The following is a 15886-nucleotide window of genomic DNA, read 5'->3' as shown; positions in this document are numbered from 1 at the left end:
AGTGGCTGAATATCAAAAAGAAAAGACGACTGTGTGTTGTGGGGTTGTAAGACTGTCTGTTACTGTTGAAATCAAAATGTTTTTCAGGCAACAGCTATCAAATCATCACTATGACTAATCTAATCTAAATTCAATGTGAATCAGTTCTTCAGGTTCAGGGTTCGGCTGATATCCAGAAAACATTCATTTCAGTGGAATTTTGCGATCGCTGCTGCAGCTGCGAACGCCAGAAAAACAGATGTATTCAAGGTGTCCTGCTGTTTACATGGCCTTCTGCGCTTGCCTGGGAAACCGTCCATGTACTGTGATTGCATGGATTAAACTGTGGTTCAGCTGCATTCAATGTAATATCGAAACTGCACCAAGTGCTGTACAACAAAATTTCCTTCTCATTCCCATGTTAACTGGAAAGCATCAAGTTGTTAACTAGGATTAAAGAACATGAAGCTGTTTTATATGCATACATGCTTTTCTGCACTTACAAAATGTGTGAGCAATCAGTGGCTGATTTATAAAGACCTATATATTCAGCTTTTAAACACTGATACTCTCCTCATGTAAATCACTCACAGACATCTCTCTGACCACTTCCCAGCATAGAGGATTACTCTGATAAAGTTCAAGAGAGACACCTGTTTGTGAGCTGTTATCAACTAAAAAGTTATTCAGGACTTTTAATTGCAGGGAACAGAGAAGTGATTTGAGATCATTTCAATTATTCCAGCTGTCAGATAGAGAAACTCCCATAGGAAATAGAAAATGTGCCTCTATACAGACCCTGAAAGCAAACCCCTAACTAGGTTTTGAGAAACTGTACATGCAAAATTTCTCCAACAGCCCTTTGAAGTTTTATTGATGTGACAAAAAAAAAAAAAGTACACATTTCAGTTCTAAGGCTCTCACATTGAGATTTGTAGTTCTCTCCGTTCTGATGTCTGGGGTACTTAAAATTCTTGAACATCAATCACACTCACATGCATATTTACAGTTCAGCCTATCATGAGGACCTTAACTCCTGAATGTAAGGAGGAAAAATGAACCCTGGAAGAATGCCAGGTTTTCAACAATTTCATCAGTCAGCAGCCAGAACTACAAAAAGTCATCTCCAATTCTTAAAAATCATTTGGAACAGCCTTTGTTTCAGTGTGTGTTGAAATGGCACAAGCATGGGAACGGTAAGTCATATGCCACAATATAAATGTGCCCTCATCCCATGGCATTAACACTTTGGTTATCACATCAGTCACTGGCTTGTTACGTGGCGTCAATAGGCCAACTAAGCTGAGCAGCATTACAGCTCTCAACACACTAACTCATGGACACACATGTGCTGCAGAAGATGTATGCAAACAAACACAATGGATAGTAAATCCATTTAATCGGATAAAGGATAAAAGTCGTCATGACTCCTTTTTCTTTTTTCAACCTACACATACACGAGGGTAGCGTTAAGTACACAAGTCTTCTGTTTATGTAATAATAACTTTGTAGATGATATGGATAGTGCAAACAGAGCCATAATAGCTTTACAAGTGTGTTTCTATGGACTCTTGATGAGGTCTGCAGGAGCCACCAGAGCCAATCAGGGTAAATTGAGAAAAAGGTGTGATTTACTGGCTAAATAGCACTTTAAAGTGTCTGGAATTCCCAGCCCATCTCCTGACAACTCTGACCTTTCACACTACTACATGCAGGATGTACTGCTACCATTTCGGTATCATGTAGCCTAATGAGATTTATCAAAAACAAAATCCAAAGGTTGTCATTAAGGTGAGCAAAAGGAGCCCTGACCTAGATTTTAGATGATCGTTTGTTTGACGCAACAAACGATCATTAGGATGAATGCCTGTGGTCAAAATGTCAACTGTGCTCCCAGCAACCGTCCTCCCACATAAATGTGTTTTTAGAAAGGATTTTGGACTTTAATGGACTACTGGAATCTGCTCAGGCTTCTCTGACACTGCAGCTCACGCCAGACTACCACAGCTGAACACAGGCCAAATTGACTTTGGACACATTTACTGCAGCTTGTCGATACAATTTGCAGACAGCAGGGCATAAATATCCCATACTGATTTTAAAATAGCTACTGAAGAATAGACTTCAAAGGCCCAATGAGACAATTTTAGAACACTAGCACAAAAAACAGCTGTAGAAATACAAAAATAGGTTTTACAAAAATTTACAATTTAAAGAGGAAGCAAGTGAATGAACCTGGTTAAATGTGTCACTTCTTTTTTCATGTGTGATCCGTGGACACTGTCATATCTCCTTAAAGACACTAGGGGGCAAACAGCCCCCAAACCTTTGTACAAAATGTAGGTTTGTAGAATCAATTATGAACACATAGTTTATAACATAAAGACTGTGGATGTGGGTTATTACATCATTGTTGTTGTTATTATATATATATATATATGTGTGTGTGTGTCTGTGTGTGTGTGTGTGTGTGTGTGTGTTAAAAGAAGGGATACTGCAGCTGCCAGCTGAAGTGTTTTTCCCTTTGCCAGAGATTGTTCCACATGAATCACTCTGCATGTGCAGATGCTCACAGGCCAATAACAAGACCAGCATTCAACACTATGCATTTCTGCTTCTGTTTCTCAACTCACCACACTTGTGTTAAAGCTATTTTTAACTCTGAATAAAAAATAAAGACAGATAAATTTGGAGCTGCTGTTTGCATCTTATGTTTCTATGCCTTAATCTGAACCTTGAAATAACTGCAGTGCCACAAAATGACATTTTATTTGCCTCATGTTTGAATACCACCTTCTGACAGTCCCAGTCATGGCATTTTCTGCCCGGCTGGGCACAGCTGGGTGGCCCCTACAAGCTCACTCATCTCCCCCTCTTATTCAGGATTAACTCAGTGTATTCCTGTTGAGGGAATTAGTAGGACATTTTTAAGATATTTATTAATTAAAAATATTTTCCTTCTTTTGACTCTGTTCTTATAATGTAGATCACAACCAAGCATATCCGAGATGAAGTATGTGAAGAGTGTCCAGGCGACAAACCCCCTAGTGCTATTATTGTCATCTAATCTCCCTCCATCCTGTCTGGAAGATAAAAATAACCATTATTGCAATTTATTTGTGGCTCATTATTTTTTACTTCTTATTTTCAAACTGATTTTGTATCCCCTTGGATCTAAAAGTTGTTGTACTGCCTGCTGCAAGGACATTTTTCACTGCAGTTAATAGCTAACAATGTCCTTGAGGTTCTGTATCTGTGTCTGTTCAGTTTTTCTTTCATTTAATGTGTAAGGAAGGACAAACAACCTAATACAAATAAGACTAAAAACATATGTTAGAAGTATTTCACTTAGCCTTGAATGAGACCAATTAATTTAATTTAGTTATTAAGACCGTCAAAAACAAGTGAGCTTCACTGGACTTTTTTCCCTATAAAAATACACTTTTGGGAGACAAAGCCTGTTCTCAACTTGGGTTGCTGTTTCCTTTAAGCCCATGTACATTTTTTCTGTGTGCTGCATAACATAAACTTTACTCAGGAAAAAAGGTCAAGGCCAGTCAGTGAGGAACTGGAGCACACTTATTTCCATACAGTATCCCTTCAATCAGGCTGTGACCTTAACACAACTGATGGAACAATAAATCAAGGAAATTGCTGAGTACTATCTTAATGTTTCAGATCCTAACAACACACGGAAGTCTATCGGGTAGAGGAAATTTCTTTAATGTCAGGGCCAAGCCTTTGTGGGAGAATGATACTTTAATTTGTGACTTGTTTCCACTATGCAACACAAAGGATGCATATTTCTTCTGGACTTATATGCGTGAAGCTGGAAATAATGGCTGAATACCTAAAATGTTCACAGTTCTGTCTAAATGAAACCACCAAAAGTCTTAATATAACAAATCTTCACGCATGTTTTATATGCTTGCTTTCTCTGCTAGGGAACACACATTTCTCCAGTAATACACAGAATAAGCAGACACTGCAACAACAAAGTTATTTGTGGGCAGAAATAAGATACAGGTTTAAGTGAGAATGATTTACCTACCAGTAGAAAATGTAGAGCGCAGTATGTCAGCCTTCAAATCATCACTGCTTTTCTGAGGGAAGTGATCCCTAAAATACAAAATAAATTGAATTATTCATGCAATGTGGATTTCCACAAGATATTCCAACCACTTAAGAGGACTAAGATGGACCCCTGCTATGAGCAAAAAAGGGAAAATAAACCCTCATGACCTCAGCCTAAATATATATTTTTATGATGAATGATTTACAAAGGTGTGACCTTAAACCAATTCCTGCAACATTCTTTTCTGTGTGAAGACTGCAAATGTACAACAATGTTATTGTCAAAACAACAGGTCCTTCTGATTTTTTTTCTTTTTTCCTTTGTTATGGATGATTACAATCCGGCACCTATTATATGCTATGCTTTGTAAATCCTGTGAAATGTATAAAGATGTTGTAGTGAACTGTGAAGTGTAAAAGTGCAAAGCCATACACTATGCACACCAAAATAAAATTCTTTTTTTTTCATATTTTCAGTCACTTCAGGCCTGAACCTAGAACATCGTAACTGTGTTTTAAAGAATTAATAATTGAAGAGCATTTTACTAATATACTGTCAGGAGACTGGCTTGAATAATGCAATAGCAGTTAAGGAAGTCAGCTATCTGCTGGCTCTTCCCTCTGCATACAGGAGTTGTCAGCTAGTTGGGATCATTATCTCCAAACAAGACCTGTACTACAAAGCCGACAAATGACAGCCCAGCATAATAAGGTTGCAGTATCTGCCTTGTGTGCATTTATGTTAAATGGGTCTTGCTATTCTTAGAACAGTTTGTTTGTAGTGCTTAATTATTTAGAAATGGCAGCACATTTTAGAGTCAAATCCTGACATGAGTAGGCCATGAGATGACAAAGCAACATTCTGCTGCTGGCATCACACAGCAAAAATTGTGTCATAGCTATTTCTGCGCCATACTTTGCGGTGTAAGATTTTGTGTACTTGGCTTTAAAAAAACACTTTGATCCAACAGTCCATTTTACCTTGTCAGGTGCAGTTCAGGTATGGGCCGCAGGTCCTTGGAAGAAATGTTCTCTACCACAGGTGAGTCAAGATTTGCTGAGCCATTGCTTAGTCTGTCACTACTTTCATATCCAGATTCAGTTCGTTGGATCTTCCAGTTGTCATTCCGCACTTTCAGAGTTCCTGTGCCCTTTGACCTGTCCTTGTCACTGTAGCCGCCCCGGCCATCTGAGTCCAGCGAGCTTCGGCTGCCACCAGTTTCATGCCTCTGCTCGTCCTCATAGATGGTCATCAAGCTCTTGGGTTTACGTTCTTCCCGCCCTCCCCACGTAAAATCTCTGTCTCGCTCTCGGTCACGGGAGGGTGACTGACTGCTTGGTCTTCTCCGGGGGCTGTGCTGCCTTCGCTCCTCACTTACCGAATTACCATCACCAATGGCACTTAAAACGCTGTCCACATTTAGCGCCTCCCGCATGGGCTTCCACGGGCGGCTAGACCTGCTGTTGCGACTGTTCCCTCCACTTCCAGGACGCTCTCTGGAGTCTTGGCTGCTGTCGGTATCATAGCCGTTGGACAGCTGGTCTAGTCTCCGGCTATGATGGCCACTGCTGGCACTGGGCACAGTGGGTAGCACTTGGACTCTGGAGTGAGAGCGAGAGGGTTCATGGGAGGACCGACCGCCAAAATGGGGTGTTCGCTCAGCCCGAGTGGGACCTTTTCCTTGGCTACTGTACAGTCGAGTCTCCAGGTGTTGTTTGAAGCCATTCTCTGGAGGGGAGGCAGAGCGGGAGTAGGTCCTGTCCTGACCTGGATCTGAGTTTAAGTAAAAGAAGTTTCATGAGGGGTTAAACCAAGAGAACCTGAAAAGCAAAGTATATTCTGAAAAGATTCTTTTAAGTCACTGATTCAAGAATGTAGTACTTTAATAATGTAAATATTTTTAATTGAAACATGTTTTTTTTTTAATTTTCTGACCAACAAATACAACAAGAAAGCAAATAACCAATACTACTCAAATGTTTCCACCTCCAAAAAGTCAAGGTTCCTATGAATTCCACAAAGATTGTTACATCAAATTTGTCAACTTTTAATCAAATAATTTGGCAATACAAAACCAATTCAAATAGCCTTTGAAAAAAACATTTCTCTACAAACTGTTTTATCTTTCCTGCTGTACCTGATGCCAAAAGACAGTGAATAACATCAACACAACATATCGCCAAGGCCAAAAATGCTGGGCTAAAGAACACACAGGTTGGGCAGAAAGTGAGGGAAGGGCATGACGACTACAGGGTTACTGACATTTATGTCTGCAGATGACAGGAAGGTGTAAATTACAACCGACAGGAGTTGATTTTCTTCTGTGGTGTGTACTTGGAGGGTAGCAACCTCATGTAGAGGCATCCATGGCAAAAAGGTTTCACTTTTGTGTTGTATGTATCTGTGTGTATACACATGCATACATGAGTGTGTTTCCCAAATGGACAAACTGAACATGATAGTGTAGTACGGATGTGTGTCTGCTATTCCAAGGACACCTTGAGCACTAACAGCCACTCTCAAAAATACATGGCCAAACATCCTTCCTGCAAAACTGGATCACTCATGCCGCTATAGGTGCCCTCACAATCCTTTATTTCACTCTCCATCACAGAGATTTCTGAACAGCACCTAATGGTCTTTCTAAGGTAATTAAAATTAATTTTGAAAATATGGGGCATAAAAGAATGAATGGAGAAACGAATAGTATCAAAGTGGAAAAAGGTCAAAAAGTTATTTTTCCTACATGGAAGCAAAACTTGTATTGTGCAAGTCCTCATTTAACAATGTATTGTTATAATGTATAGCTGACAGTGCTTAAGTCAGAGGCTGGGTCCTCTGTATTAGAGTCTAAATCACTAAGAAAAGCAATCTGTGGTAACAAGTTTTCACGTGAAAACAAAAAAGTGAATTTAGTACTAAACTAAACTGTGAACCCTTGGAAATAAGCCCATGAAATGGAGTCACTTTTGCTTTGGATTTTGCTGACTGTTTGCCACAGTTAAATCACTTCAAACATTGTTGTCTATGTTTTTGCTTGCTTATATGATAACAGTGTGTTTTAAAGAGTTTCTGCTACCAGCTTAGTGTTGTCAACTGTACTAAAGGCTGTGGCTCAGACAGTGGTAACATGTCTGAATCAATACAGTCAGAGATCACTTAGAAATCCCCTAGGGTTATCCCACAAACCAATATCAGCAGCAAAGTTAAGCTTTTCTTGAGTGTTTTTTTTTTTAGCAAAGTGGTGGCCTGGGTATGATCCCTATTGTGGTAGTTTACACTGACTCTAGAGTCACCTCCCACCTTAATATTTCACGGCAACAACACTCGCCTCCTTTAGTCTACTGCACTCAGTCAAAACGGGATGTGAGCTTGCTGTTAACAAAGACTACTGCGGTTGACATGGTGGATTCGGGAGTGTGTTACAATTGTGTTTCATAATCCCCTCACTGATACTTAATTGAAAGTACTGATGTACTAAAGGAGTATTAAAGGAGCAGACCAATCAGCCGCCTGATTAGAACTGACACACAAACTCCACTTGTGCAGAAGTCAAAAGGAGAAGTAATGGCAAAAATATGAGTTTTTGAAGTTAAATTCATCTTCTAATTAAATTATACAGTATTTATCACTATTTGGTTTGATATGCGTGCGTTTATTGTCCATGTCCATGCAGACCACAGAGAGGGGAACCAATGTCTTTTGAATATGAGAGAGTGGGATCAAGGCAGGCTCCAACAGACGTCAGCACTTAATCCCCTTTCTGACACATTGCTCCTGAACCAAGGGTTACATAAGGGCTTGGGAAGTGGAGGGCTAGCCTTTTGTATCATAAAGCCTGGCAATTCTCATGTGTATGTGTTGCACTGCATGTGCAGTTTACTTCTATAGATCCACATACTATACAGTATATCTGCAACTAACCTCTGTAACGAGAATCCAGCCTCCGTTGACCACTCCTATCTGGTTCTCTTCTGGATTGATGCATCCCCCTCACCTCTCCTGCTCTCTGGGCAACTTCTCGAGAAATCTCCCTGAGGCGACTCTTGGGATCACTGGTGGCAATTTTCACTACGACAAAAAAGAAACAAAAAATTAATTTGGCATAATTTCCTCAATGAGGGACATTGGGTATGTAGTCAGTATACAATTAATGCAACTTGTGCCGAATCACGTGGGCATTTCCACCACTACAGACACCATTAGAAGTATTTTTATCTCACTGTACATATAGATGGCTATTGTCAGTACATCCTTTTTCTTGTCACTGTTTTCCACCTCTTAGTCCCCAGTACCCTCAAAGCACTGAGCAGTTTCTGAGTGTGTAGACAGAGGCAATTTTACAACACATTGTTGTGCTGACGTATACAGTACATTTTGTGCTACATGAGGGCAAAGGCAAAAGGGTGGAAACATGGCCATGCAGAGACTTCTCTCCTCTGTCTCTGGCAGATATTCACTTTGAAACGCAATGATTAGTCATGGCACTGGAAAACATGATCATATCGTGGTTCTGTTAGCTGTCTGAGATTTCAACATGAATCACTGTGAGGAGAACATGACTACCAGGTGTTTTTAGAGACTATGCTTTTGGAACTCCATATTCTCTTCAGCATCAAAAAAACAGAATGTGTAACAGTTCACAACATGATTAACCAGGACTTCATAATTTAACTTCAGTGCTTTGGTTTTATTGTACTGACTGCAACGTTCCCTCCGTCCACCGCAGCTTAACCAACAAGTTTTCAAGTGAGGGGAAACAATGACGCACAGATCTCAAGGACCTTCGCAGCTTTACACAGCCACATAACAGAGCGTACAATAATATCAAAGGAGGTGCTATTTCACTGGTTTTCTTTCATTGGCTTGTCATTAAGGCCATTCACTTAACAAATCGCTTCTTCTCAATTTACACTCTTCTTCACTCGTGCTTAAGTATGTTGAGAATTGGCAGTTTTTGGTGACCTCTCTCTTCAACAAGGGTCTCTAATCTCCCCTCCTCCTCTGTATTACTAACATAACCAGATTTAGTTTTATAGTGAAGACATTTAATTATCTGTTCCTCTTGTTGCTATGCCAGATCTTTGCTTGTCACCACTCTGTGGACATATATATTTATAAATTAAGCCATCTTTCAACGCTAAAAACGACAACCACCACACACTGTGACTCATCCCTCTAGCATGTTAGAATGTTTTTTCCTTCTCTGCAAGACACTCCATTTCAACAAGTACATACTGAGTGTTTAAAACTTAGTTTGTTTGGACTGGTACTTGTTTGTAATGTTGGAACAATTTTCTTTAAAAAAACTAAACAAAACAAAAACACTGTTTAATCTGCAGTGCAAACAAGTAAGAATATCTTTAGCACAAGTCATCAGCACAAGAGATTTTTTCCAGTCCTGATCACTTGACTAAATAACATGTTAAAATGGGAACTTTTGAGGTGTGTTCCTCCACATTTTGGGTTATGAATCTCTCTCCCACTTATTGCTTCCATATTTTCTCCCTTACCTGGTCCCCGTCCTCCGCTGGTCTGAGCGCTGCCCCTGCTGAAGCTTGAAGGGGTCTTCTGTTTGAAAGAGTCTTGGCTCAACAGAGCATTCAGATTCTCCCTGGTGAGGTCCAGTTTCTTAGGGGCTGGCACTGGAGATTCAAGGCCTGCAAAGGAGAAAAAAAGAAACGTTAATGCATTTTTAACAAAGAAAGAGCAGACTATATTATTTAAGTTCACTGATAAAAACAAAAAATTATATATCAACAAATACACAGACTGCACCTGAAACTAAGACACAGAATTTAAATAACAAAATCCACACAATGTTCTTCTTGGTTTTTGGAGGATCATCCAGTTTGGTCCAGCGCCCTGTCAGCTCTGATGGGCAGTATGCGGCTGCCACAGCTTGGACCTGGGGCACGGCCAGCATGGAGAGTTGGAGGAGGATCTTTAAAAGGGATAAAAACCTCCCCAACCAAACAAATCCAGGGATATATAATCCAACCAGTGGAGATGTTCAGCTGTTGTCATCAACAAATTTCCATTACTGCGCGCAAAGGCAACCAATATGATGTGGGATTTTACACGTCCTGTAACATGTTGTGTTTTGTTGTGTTTCTTCGAATTTGAATTCCATTTAAAATGACTTGTAAATGAAGCAAATTTTTATTTATACTTAATTGTATGTATAGTAAGGGAGTAAAAGCTCTGCTTAAATAAACCACCAGCATTGCAAGAATTTTACTTTAAATAAAAACATCATGTCTTTATTAAAATTTCCATCTACACATTTAAGATTACATGTGTTCTTAGTCAAACTCTTAACTCCAGCTGGGTATATAGAGGAAAATCACACTAACTCACCAGCCAAACATTCAACTCAATCTTCAGACTCTAAATTTGTAATACAAGGCATGCCACTCTGAGTTTAAACACCAAAAACGTTTGGCTAAACTTTGATGTTGCATTTAACCAGCTTGTAGTGCCAAAACTTTCTTCACAGTTTTTCTTTTATTCCCTCCACATCCTGCACATTTGTTACAATTATATCTGCACACCTCAGCCTCATATTAATGGGTGTTTTACGATAAGGCATTATTATCAAATAGGTCACTTGGGATGGGATTATGGTTTGTGAATGCAAAGAAGAACACATAAAGCTCAGCAGAACTAATTGCCAAGATTAATGCATCGCAAAGGAATTGATGTCACCATTCAGTGAAAGGGACACTAACTCAACACCCCATCATACTTGATACAGTATAGATATTTAGTATAGCTCTTTTGCCAACAGAGCTTCTACAGCAGCATAGTAGATATTGAGGATTTTTAAATGTCACCATGATGACCTCTGAGCTACTCCTTTTTAGGGTCCTCATTCCAGTAAAAGTTGGCACAGTCAGAGTGAACAAATACAGACCGATTCTGAAACAACCCTGATGGGATATGTCATACCTTGCACTTGGGACTGGCTGCTGTTTTGTCTTGAGGCATCAGCCGCGGTGATAGCACTCCCGTCAGGGTTGGAGTAAAAGAGGAGGAGAGGTTGGAAATGACCTTTGATACATTTGCTGACCACATCTTTCCACCTGGAGCCGATCTAAAGACAAAAAGACAAGACATTTGAGTGAAATAATCTGCCATCTACATGCTTTGTTTGAGAGCAGTTGATTTGGAGATATTAAAGAGTGTGTAAAACATTGGGTTTTTTGCTAATGGGTCCTATGTTTCAGCAGATCAAGGATGTGTGCATTGTGCAAAACAAGCAGCCACGGTCCAATTTAATTTCAGAAAGCAGATGGATTGTACACATGATGGGAGAATTGTTGTGAGTCCATCTGTTTTCATTTTAAAAAGAGGTATCAAAAAAGTTCTGTTGTGTAACTGTGATCTGATATAAAGCATTTAACTTATTGCAAACTGAACAATTTCCACTAATACCCAGGTCTACTGACATCACCAGAGGGTCACAGCCTGAGTCAATCTTAATCAAACAGAAAATGGTCTGAAAGCTTTTATAAAATTCAACAACTTTATAACAAAAATAACTATAATAAATTACAAAACCTCCCCTTTATTGTGCATAGTCTAATTTGTGAGTGAATATAACTGAGGTTAAATCACACATTCACATTAGTAAAGCTGTATAAGATGCGTGTCTCGCCACAAAGGCACCACAAAGACAGGCTGCTGGCTAACAGATGCTTGTGTGCTCCTTAATTAAGCAAATGACGGGGGAAGAGGGGGCAGGAGACGGTAGGGGGAGGAGAGATAGAAAGATGAGGTAAAGAGGAGCCAAGAGCAAAGCTAAACAAAGGAAAGATAAAGGGAAGAGTGCTGCAGAGGTGAATAAAGAAATAGCAAATGGATTCCAGATGAAGGGATGTACGCTAGCACAACCTCCATTGTATGCTAAATGTTTTCCCTATGTAAATCACTACAAAAAAACTCAGTTCTTAGTCACCTCCTACTCCTGGCTTGGACCGAAAGGTGTGAACTTGAGGCTATAAATCAACAGCTGTGCTAAGGGCACATGAGGATGTAATGTTATTTGCACCTGAATGGTTTATTGACACAGACTAAATGTATAGCTATGACACAACCTCATAGCCACTTAACTAAACTACTGGCCTTTATGTTGCTGTTATTATCCATCATTTCACACTGATGCAAAGGTGTACAGTTATTCTGTCAGCTAAAATAAAAATAAACACCTGCCAGCCATCCAATCAAGAATTCTTGATGGCCATGGTATAGGTGCAATTACTATTTTCAAGTAACTGTATTTTGTCGTTCTTATTACAGAATTTTTATGCACTTGTAAAGCAGTGATTGGGTTACACTACAGTAGTCATTTAGCGGCTGGGACTTGGGGAGTCACAGAAATGCTAGCAAGTTTCGATCCAGGTATGGACTTGGCAAGCGCTGAGTACTGTAGCTCCTCCATCTCAGTCGGGGGTGGGCGGCTGCACACACAGCACAAGCTGCTGATGGATTGACACAGAGCCAGGCAGCCAGCCGCTGCACCACAGTCCCCAAGAAAATTGTCAGAGTGTGAGACAAAAGATATGCTCACATGTGCACACCAGCCAAATGAATCACGTTTTAAGAAAGGGGGGAGAATGGATGAAAGGATTCACAAACTATATACTGCACACACACATACACAAAACCATGTGCCTGCAAAACACAGACACACAAATAAACCTCTTTCTCACACATAGACAGCACAAACAAACACTGTGACCCTTAACTTCAAACCTTCAACTTTAACCAGTGAAGGAATCTGTAAAAACGTCTTTACTGGTAAAGCTACGTGTAACTACTGCTTTGTAATGACAGAATTGCAGTACAAATAGAGGTGGGGGGTTGGGGGGTTAGCTGACTGTTCACTGCAATAAAGCTTCATCAACCCAGAGGCTCACAAGGGGCAATCGATGTGGCCCTTATTGGGCGAAAAAGAGACTTGGTGATGGAGATAAGAGACTGAACATCACTACTCTTTGCTGCTGCTTGTAAAACAAACCATGTTTTATTATAATAAAAATAATAGCACATTTTTATAAAAATGTGCAAAATAACAAATTAGACAAAGACTAATGGCCTACTGTCTTTCATTAACTGGATCCTTGTATAAAAAATTTACGGTAATGCTTTTAGGTGTGTGTTGGAATAGCTCTATGTTATCATAATAATTGTGTTGTTGTCTACGCTTATCAATTTTTTATATGATTAACTGATTATTTTTCAAATCTATAAAAAGTCAACAAAATTTCCCAAGTGACATTTTCAGATTGACTGTATTGTCTGATCCCCAGTTCAAAATCCAAATAAATTAAATTCAAAATGATATAAAACAAAGAAAAGCAGCAAATCTCCACCTTTAAAGAAGCTGGAACTAGTACATGTTTTACATTTTTCCTTGGCTTAAACAATTTATTGATCACATTTTCTGTGTATAAACTGATTTAAGTGACCAGTGATTTCCACACTAGTGTACATTTTGTCACCTCTTTCACTGTTGCATCGTCAAAGAAGACCCATTTGGAAGATTTGGTGTGGAAGGCAAAGGCACAATAGTGGCGGCTGGAATAGCAGATCATCCCAACGAGCAGCAGCTCTCCCTTTTTGGCATGTTCATCTGTTACCCTGTAGAAGAGCTGTACACACACACACACACACACACACACACACACACACACACACACACACACACACACACACACACACACACACACACAACACACACACACACACACACACACACACACACACACACACACACACACACACACACACACACACAAATATTTACACCAGTTACTTATCGGCATCATCGTAAGTGGGCAGGCAAATGAGTGATGTTGATAGCTAGGGGAATCAGTTACTCCATCTGTTAACAGATTAAGGTCTGAGGGAATGAACTGACAATCAGTATGAATAAGGGCTGGTTTAAATCAGCACTGTCATAGCGGCACTTCATATCTAGAGTAACAGTAACATGCTCCACAGTATTCTTACTGATGGTCTAAATACTAATCATGGAGAGAGAGTGGAGAAAGCTTTGGTGAAACAGTCACTTGTTCCCCCTTCCCATGTATCGTGCACAACCAGTTCTCTGTCTCTCCCTTTTGACAGTCTCAACAATAGATTTCAAAGCAAATGTTCGGGGTGGAGGGCTCCCTTTAACACCCAATAAAGTCATATGAAACACTCTCTAATGAATCAAGGCCTTTGTGGCACAGTAGTGGGAGGGGTGGGTGGGTGGGGGGGTTGTCCTGACAAATTCTTCTGATGGTATGCTTTGGAAATGCACAAGAGGGAGCTGTCAAATGAATGGTTTGGATACTTCAATAAAAGAAGTTATGTAATGTTTGTAGCATATGAGCATGCCCTGATGTGAACTATACTGATTGATTTTGTTTTTGCTTGTGAAGCCCATCCACCAAACAGAGTGGACTGATGTGAGCAGGCTACTGAGGAATATTTAGTAAGTTGTGTGCCACTGTGAACACCGGAGACAATCCTCCCATATGCATGTATAGGGAGATGGGATTTTACGGACAAAAAAGGAGCCCACGTTTTTGCCTACTTATGATCAAGAATGTGTGAATGTAAACAGTACAACAACAGCAGTCTCAAACATATTTTTGTACCCCCTATCTCAGTGCTGTCTGTCAGCCCACATGTTCCCTCAGACAGGCATGCACACACACACTCAAAACACACAAAACACAGACATGAGGGGAGGGGCTTTTTGACAAGCTGACCAAGGCCAGCAGGGGCTTTTTGATCAGTGGCGCAGGCCAACTGGGTATTGGGCGTTGACTGCTTATGCAACGGCCCCGACTTACAGAGAAATAAATCCCCACTTTATTTCCCACATATGTTCGATTGCACCAAAATAAACTGACCCTAAATGGCAGCTGTGAATGGACTCATTCCAAGAAGATACTGAAAATTGAACCATGTCTGGAGCGTTATTTGATATTGTGTTAAATAATTAATTACTTAATCTGAAAGGTTCAATGAAATGTTATGACTGTATGTAATTTTTGCCTTTTTTGTCTCTCTCTTAATTTTCAATCTGACCACTTGAAAAATTATACAAAAAAATATCCTTGACATTTTATTTTTGTGAAAACATCCCATCACTTTCAACAATCTTCATATTGTAATTCCACACCACAGGTCACAAAATATAAAGGGAGTAATAAAAATAAATATAAAATGGAAACACACATAAATTGTTGAAGAAATGACACTCACTGCAGAGAGACTGAGATGAGGTCCAAGCGAGCGGATAACATCCTCAGTGAGGTCAGACTGGTCAGAGTCCCAGACGAAGCCTATGGTAACTATCTCTGGGGAGTTCATGAGGACCCGTCTGATATTAATCCTCTGGCCACAGTTGCTCTGGAAAAGAAAAACAAAGACACAGAAAAAGATAATAATAATAATAAAATAATACCCAAAAGCAACCAGTTCACCCAGTTACGATGTAGACTACAGAACTGGCTAGTCAGTAAAAATGAATATTAAAAATAAAACGCCTGAGATTCAGGGGAGTCCCTGAAAACTGCCCTATGGTTGTCCATCAAATATAACAAACATTTAAAGGAGACAATGGTAGCCATATTTCCGATGAAAGGCTTTTGCAGCAAACTGGTGCACTTTGAAAACTTACTGGACAGTTACGAAGGTCCCCTATCGTACTTGCTGCTTGTAACAGATCCCCGAAAGACTCGTCTCTGCGCTGCAGCGTCTGTTGACTGAGAAAGAAGAGACGAGGAGTGAGAGACAGAGATTAAGGTATGTGGAAAAAAAAACTTGTGT

General features: G+C 39.9%; 1 protein-coding gene across 1 annotated transcript in view; it reads right to left on the bottom strand.

Annotated features, from left to right (window-relative positions):
* LOC130164589 (inactive ubiquitin carboxyl-terminal hydrolase 53-like) overlaps window positions 1-15886 on the bottom strand; it is a 32865-nt gene that overhangs the window by 3524 nt on the left and 13455 nt on the right. Inside the window, exons 7-14 of the mRNA XM_056369405.1 lie at window positions 15738-15822; window positions 15320-15466; window positions 13561-13710; window positions 11006-11150; window positions 9568-9714; window positions 7979-8125; window positions 5035-5827; window positions 4031-4098 (exon numbers count right to left, since the gene is read on the bottom strand). Of these exons, the coding sequence (XP_056225380.1) occupies window positions 4031-4098; window positions 5035-5827; window positions 7979-8125; window positions 9568-9714; window positions 11006-11150; window positions 13561-13710; window positions 15320-15466; window positions 15738-15822 (1682 nt within the window). The remainder of the gene's footprint in view (window positions 1-4030; window positions 4099-5034; window positions 5828-7978; window positions 8126-9567; window positions 9715-11005; window positions 11151-13560; window positions 13711-15319; window positions 15467-15737; window positions 15823-15886) is intronic.

Source organism: Seriola aureovittata, chromosome 23, assembly GCF_021018895.1.
Source record: "Seriola aureovittata isolate HTS-2021-v1 ecotype China chromosome 23, ASM2101889v1, whole genome shotgun sequence".
Lineage (NCBI taxonomy): Eukaryota > Metazoa > Chordata > Actinopteri > Carangiformes > Carangidae > Seriola > Seriola aureovittata.
The sequence above is the reverse complement of the archived record's forward strand: the minus strand, read 5'-3'. Positions and strand labels throughout refer to the sequence as shown.